We start from the raw sequence: 7,059 nt of genomic DNA, 5'->3' as shown, positions 1-7,059 counted from the left end.
AGGCTCCCTGAATTTGCACAGGCGTGCACCTGCAGACTGTGCGCTACAACTGTGGCGTGACTCGCACGCTCCGGCTGTGTCCTCCCTATGCTGACCCCTGCTCAGCTCTGTCCGAGTGACCTAGAAGCCGACACTGTCGCCTAATGCGGACGGCAGGAAGGCCACAGGGGGCCACTATTTTTGGACACCGCAAGTCTTCAACAGGGAGACGCCGGCTGCTACAGCTGCGCCTGTCACGGATGCGAAAACTCACGACTAGGAGGCTATATTTTTACTTTGGGAAAAAGCAAAAAATAAAAATTTCAAGGCCCACAAAAACACACTCAGATAGCACTTGAGTGTGAGCAAGCCTCCCGACTGCTCACAGGGGCTCTGCGACATAGCTGCCCCCAGGGACCAGCTCCTCACAGTCCACGTCGCCATCAGAAGAATCAAGGGACGCAATTTGGAAATCATGTTACATCCTGCATTTTATTCAATTCCATGTGACAAAATAGTACCCTAGACTAGGACATCCATTTCCATCAGCAGATGTGTCAAGCCACAAGATCTTATAATAAAAAATATCGGATCAGGGTGACAGTCCCGGCCGGCTCGGGGCAGCCCCTGCCCCACATGGTACTGCAGTATAAAAATAGGGTCTCTCCACCACGCAGAGGCCCCGGCCCGAGCGGAGCGGGTCGGGCCCCGCCCTTCAGAGCCATCTTATTTACACACAGGCACGCCGCTTTCCGGAGCTATATACACGTCCTCTGGGGACGAGGACTCGCTGTGCTGCCAGACACTAGCCAAAAGAGCGCACAATAAAAACCGAAAACGACCAGAAACACACCAGGACACAGATAAATACAACGGAAGCTTGGTGCCAGAAGACAGCGACACGCAACCTCGGTTAGCCTCGCCCAGCACGCGGGCGCTTGTCACTCGGTGCAAGCGGGGCACCACCCAGGGCGCCCACCTCCGCAGGGACGAGCAGCTCACGGCCTTCCAGGTCTTGCTCAGTGACGTGCGGTGGGAACACCGTCCTCTCAGGGACTTCCGTGCTGTGCTGTGTTGGAGAGCGACTGTCCGTCCTGCCTTCCTGTCTCCGCTGGCCAGTGTCTTCAGGGGCAATGACTCCTGGCGTGTCACCCAGCCTCCTGAACGGTTCTGCTGCTGGGACCTGGTCGTGTCGGGTCCCGGTACGCTCGAACGCACACGATGAGGTAGTACATGGGACGCTGCCCGTCCCGCTGCCCAGCACCTCCGCCCCTTGCGACCTGGACAGAGCCACCCGCACAGCCTGTGCTCGGGACGCTCGGAGGATACCGCGCCTTCTGTTCCCATGAGAAGGTAATAAATACGTCAGGGAGTTGGACACCTTCCAGCCGTGACGGGTCACGCTGCCAGACGCCGCAGGGGCCCGGTCCGGCTTGTGCGTCACACAGCACCGAGGCCGACCTGCTTGTGGGAGGCTCGGCTGATGCGCTCGGCTCCCCCTGGCCGGCACCGGCTCGCCCTCAGACTCGCTCGTCAGCTCCATGCCGTGGGAGTTTTCAAATGGGCTTTGTAGAAAAGTTAAATACATCATTTTAAGAAATGGGGGGCCCTGTTTTATCGAAGCGCTGATGGGGTGGCTTTCTGCTTAAGTAGTACAGATTTCTTACGCTGTTGGACCTTAAGACAAAACAAGAAATGGTAAGGTTTCTTTTTCCTTTTCCTTAAACTGAAGTACTATTTATAAAATCCTTTACATCTTAAATTTTCAAATTATAGACAAACCTCCCTAATACAAAATACTAAAAGTGCAATAGTTATAAATTAAGAGGTTGCAACCACATTATACAAACATTACCTTTTTATTGTACAGTTTGATAACGTGAAGCGTTTACTCACAGCTGCTGACAGTACCGTGAGTCAGTGATGTCCGTCTGCGACCCCCCCAGGCCTGGCCACAGACCACACAGACAGCAGCTGCGCACGTTGAAATGAAAGGACAAAAGGCAGGTCGTGACTGACGGGTACTGGCACTCAGAAAGCATGCTGTCTTCCCAGGTAACTTCACCATTTCACCTGAATTGAAATCATCCGCTTATTTATAATAAAACAAATCTTGCTGAAAAAAATAAAAAGAAAACCACACGGCCAGGTGTCTTCTGCAGCACAAAAGCTTCATTTAAGGTTGGGGCTGCTATGTCGCCGGTACCCGCATCACCTCAATGCTATAAATACTGCGGGCGGAGACCCTGCTGTCGTGCAGGCCGGGAGCACTAACCACTGCTTCGAGATGAAGAAGTCTAAAAATGGTTCCAGTTTCTAAGGCGAACAAAGCCATCCAATGAGTTTCCCTGGAAGCCTGCACGGGACTCCTTCCCGCACAGGGATTAGGTCGGAGGAGGAGCTGAGTGGCCGGCCTGAGCACGCCGCCCTGGGCGGCTCTCCAAGCACTTCTTTTTCGGACTGAGAGTTCCTTGACAGGCTAGAGCGCCCTCGAGAGCAGCCAGACTCACTGCCAAGGGAACTGCCGGGCTCCCGGGAGCCGGCCACCCTATGCCACACTTGGGGTGGCATTTCCTGCTGGGACACGTTTGTGAGTTTCACCAAGAGCCCAGGCCCGTGGCCCAGACCTCGGGGAGCGAAGTGGGGCGGCAGCTGAGCCCGCCCTCGGCTAGTTGATGCCGATCTCCTTGTTATCCTCGACGAACCTTGTGAAGGCGCGGCCGGCTCCTGCGTCCGAGCTCGCCTTGTCCAGCCCCGTGATGGGAGGGCTAGTGCCGCCACGTGCCTTGTCCCCCACGCCGGTGACGGCGCCCACAGGGGGCATGGCGCAGCTGCCCAGGCTGACAGGGAGCTGGGGGACGCCCCCGTTCTGGATGACCGAGATCTCGTTGTTCTTCATGGCCAGGCCGTTGGTGATGGCCGCAGCATACTGGTTCCAAAAACTGGGGTCCACGCTCATGGCCCGCGCGGCCAGGTCCTTCTGGAACATCTCCGAGAACTTCAAAGCGTCGCCGCCCAGCAGAGCCATGGGGTTCTCCACTGAGAGGCGGCGGCCGCGCCTTGCAGGGGCATTGTTCCACATGTGCGTGCCCATGTGCACCTGTGGGGACACGGAGACAGCGCACAGGTAAGCGGGTCCAGCCATGCGTGGCTGCTGAAGCCTACCTCAGTGCCCGAGTGCCCGCCACCGAGGTCAGTGTGGCCCAGAACAGCGCACGCATGCTGGCCTGTGTCCTCCCAGATGACATGCCTGACAGACCAAGGATGTCCTTAGCTGAGGACAAAGATCTCAGCAGGTCCCCCAGGCCCTGCTGCCCTGGAGCCTCCACCTATCACCCGAATCATCTTACACTTGGCCTTGTTCACAGCACCCTCCTGGGCTTGCAATCCCAGACGAGGAGGCAATGTTACTCTAGGACACCCCGGGCTGTCTAGCCCCGGGAGTCCTCAGGCTGCCTGTCCTGGGGTGCCTCTGGCCTCGAAGACACAGCTTGACCTCCTGACAGCCTCAGGAGAGGACCCAGGTTGGCCGTGTCTGCCGACACACTCCACAGAGGGACGCCAGCATGGCAGGGCGTTCCCGGCCCCACATCAGGCTACATGTCCCCAGAGGAAATCGTCCAGGGCCGCTGTCATCCCCAGCATGGCCACGGGCCAGAGCTGCTCTCTGACCTTCGAGAGCTGAGGGCGTCTCTCTAAAACCCTCCATGGCCCCTGCAGCCGCCCAGAGCCAGCCTCCCTTGGTCCTGTTTTCCAGAGAGGGTTGAAAGGCCGAGGTCACTCTGTGTCAGAGGCATCAGGGTGTGGGTCCCAGGCCTGCCCGTCCTGCTGCAGACTGGACTAGGCCGACCTGCTTGTGGGAGGCTCGGCTGGTGGGCCCCTGGCCGGCACCGGCTCGCCCTCAGACTCATTGTGTTAGGCTGTGCTAGGCTGTCTTGGTGGGGCGTGCCTCGGAAGTATGTGCGCATGCGTGCAGCCGTGTGCATACAAATGCGCACACACGTTAGACACTCCACAGGACATGTATATGCCCCACATGTGCAAATACACTGCACGTGTACACACATGCACCACACGCATTCTGCACTAACCCCCATTCATGCGCCACATACCCGCCACACGCCTGCACCACAGCACACACGTGTGAATGAGCACACCCACACGTCCAACCTCGGCCAGGACGGTGTGGTAGAGGCCGTCCAGCCGGGGCGCCGCCTCACCTTCAGGTTGCCCTTGGTGGTGAAGGCCCTGCCGCAGATGGTGCAGCCAAACGGCTTCTCCCCGGTGTGGGTGCGCTCGTGGATCTGCAGGGCGCTGGCCGAGGAGAAGGTCTTGCCGCATGACTGGCAGTTGTGTTGCTTGGGTGTCCGACGTGGCGGTGGGGCCAGCATGGGCCCAAGGCCCGGGCTCATCACAGACTGAGGCCCGGCTGGGACCTGGATGCGGCGCTGGTGCCCAGGGGAGGAGGGCCGTGGCTGGGACCTAGAGCAGAGTTGGGGTCAAAGCACTGAGCAGGCAGCTCCCGCAACCTGTGGGTCAGTAAGTGCTGCTTTAAATTACCCAGAGTGGAACACCCGCGCCCGCAGATGCCGCAGACGAACGGCCGTTCCTGAGTGTGGCTGCGGTGGTGGATTTCCAACGCGCTCTTGCAAGCACCAGGGGAGGAGGGCCGTGGCTGGGACCTAGAGCAGAGTTGGGGTCAAAGCACTGAGCAGGCAGCTCCCGCAACCTGTGGGTCAGTAAGTGCTGCTTTAAATTACCCAGAGTGGAACACCCGCGCCCGCAGATGCCGCAGACGAACGGCCGTTCCTGAGTGTGGCTGCGGTGGTGGATTTCCAACGCGCTCTTGCAAGCAAAAGGCTTACCACAGACACCGCACGCCGTGCCCGCACACTTACCCCGCTCTCTGCTCAGGAACAGCAGGCTGAACGGCGCCTCCTCCTTGCCCGCCGGCCGGCCTGGGTGGCCGGCTGTCAGGTCCAGGGCGCCCCCGTTCCCGGGGCCGGGGGGCGGGCTGTCAGGCCTTTCGGTCTTCAGGGGGATCTCCTGGGGTTCCTCCTGGTGGCCTAGGCCTGGGGACTTGGAGCGGAAGCTGTCCCCGTGGCTGTTGGTGGGCGACAGTGCCTGCGAGGATGACTCGGACGGGGCGGGGCTGCCCGCGCTGCGGCTCTCCAGGTCGCCCGCGGCTGATGAGGAGTCGTCGCTCAGGCGGTCGCTCTCCCCAGACCCGTTCTCCAGGGACTTCAGGCCTGCCAGCTGCTGGCAGCCCACGGCCGAGTCGATCATCTTCATCTGGTTCTCCAGGGCAGCAATGCTGGAGATGACCGAGGGCGGCGAGGGCGGGCAGGACCCTGCGAAGGCCAGCAGTGGCTTGGCGGCGTCCCCGGCGGTGTCCTTCAGCTCAGCGTCGTCCTCCATGGAGTTCTCATCCACATCGTCCTCGTAGCTGCTCAGGGCCTCGGCGGCCTGCTCGGCGTCCATGGCGTCCTGCAGGCCGTCAGGCGGCGGCGTGTTGGGGATCTGGCCGCCCATGTGCATGCGGATGTGCTGCTGCAGCACCACAGCGTTGGTGAACTTCTTCTGGCAGATGGGGCAGGAGTGCTGCACGCGCAGGGGCGGCTTGGCCCTGTGCACCCCGAAGTGCGTTTTCAGGTTGCCCTTGGTGGTGAAGGCGCGGCCACAGATCTTGCACTTGAAGGGCCGCTCGCCCGTGTGCGTGCGGTAGTGCATCTTTAGGGCACTCTGGCAGCTCAGCACGCGGTGGCAGATGACACACTGGTTGGGGTCGGCCATCTTCTTGTCGATGTTCTCCACCAGCTGCTGCAGCTTCGAGGTCTCCGACGTCTGCATGGACTCCAGCAGCCCACCAAAGGGGAACTGGGCCTTGAACTGGTCGGAGACGGCAGGAAGCCCGGGGCTGCCGAGGCTGGTGGACACGCTGTCCGTGATGGCGCTGGCAGCCGCCGTGGGCACGGTGCTCACACTGACGGGGCCGATGACAGGAGTGTCCCCGGCCCTGGTGCTGGCACCAGGCAGGCTGCCGGGCTCGCTTTTAGTCAGGGAAGCCCCGAGGAGTGGCTGTGGGGACTCTGCAGTCACCGGGACACCAGCCTCAGCATGGTTGAGGCCCGGGGACAGGGAGGTGCACTCGCTGGATGCGGGGGAGGGCCTCTGTGGGGAGCGGCTGATGGGGGTGACGCTGGGGGAGTCGGTGTAGCCGTGGGTGCTGGCGGGCAGCTGCAGCCCCACCGACGTGGGCACAGTGGGCAGCACCGGCTTGCTGTCCAGCCAGGTGGTCACGGGCTTCTCCGGAGGCAGCGACATGCCGTAGGGGATGCCGGAGCAGGTGGGCACGTTGTCAAGGTACTCGGGCACCGGGTAGGGGTTCATCTGGATGTGGGGGTACTTGTCCCTGTGCCTCTGGAAGTGCACCTTCAGATTGCCTTTGGTGGAGAAGCGGTTCCCGCAGACGTTGCACTTGAAGGGCCGCTCGCCCGTGTGGGAGCGCAGGTGGATCTGCAGTGCGCTGTCGCTGCCGAAGACCTTGGCACAGAACCTGCACTTGTGCTTGAAGAAGGGGTCCTCGGCGCTGGCCTTGGGCTCGAACACCGACACGTTGGGGGGCTTGCCTTTGCGGTGCTTCATGAGCGCCGACAGGGGGTCCAGCGCATTGGCTGTTGCAGCGATGCTGACCAGCGGGTTGGGGAAGATGACGCTGCTGGACGACGTCTGAGGTAGAAGAGGGTTTGGCAGGCTGGGCGACGAGCCCAGGAGGGGCGCAGGCCCGAGTGCAGGGGGTGTGGAGGCGCCGGGAGGCTGTAAGGAGCTGCCTGCCACGCTGGGCGCCGAGGCCGAGGCCGAGGCCGGGGTCTGGGTCGGGGCTGGGGTTGAGGCGGAGGCCGCACTGGAGGCCGCTGGCCCACTGGGCTCGGCAGGAGGCGTGGGGCCTCCAGGAGTGCTGGCTGCCGGCACAGGTTGTGACGGGTGCTGGGCTCCCTCGAAGGTCGTGGGGCCTGGGCCAGCGGGCACAGGGGCGGCGCCGGCGGGCAGCTGCAAGGCCGAGTGCGCTGCCAGGCCCTG

General features: G+C 61.7%; 1 protein-coding gene across 1 annotated transcript in view; it reads right to left on the bottom strand.

The window, feature by feature from the left end:
• Positions 1–350: 350 nt before the first annotated feature.
• The window catches only part of SALL3 (spalt like transcription factor 3), a 20,714-nt gene continuing 14,005 nt past the window's right edge, over positions 351–7,059 (bottom strand). Inside the window, exons 7-10 of the mRNA XM_006146161.2 lie at positions 4,540–7,056; positions 4,200–4,427; positions 1,835–3,079; positions 351–1,656 (exon numbers count right to left, since the gene is read on the bottom strand). Coding sequence (XP_006146223.1) covers positions 2,648–3,079; positions 4,200–4,427; positions 4,540–7,056 — 3,177 coding nt within the window. The 3' untranslated portion in view covers positions 351–1,656; positions 1,835–2,647. The remainder of the gene's footprint in view (positions 1,657–1,834; positions 3,080–4,199; positions 4,428–4,539; positions 7,057–7,059) is intronic.

Source organism: Tupaia chinensis, unplaced genomic scaffold (genome assembly GCF_000334495.1).
Source record: "Tupaia chinensis unplaced genomic scaffold, TupChi_1.0 Scaffold000166_1, whole genome shotgun sequence".
Classification (NCBI taxonomy): Eukaryota; Metazoa; Chordata; class Mammalia; order Scandentia; family Tupaiidae; genus Tupaia; species Tupaia belangeri.
This window is presented reverse-complemented; position numbering and strand designations above follow the sequence as displayed.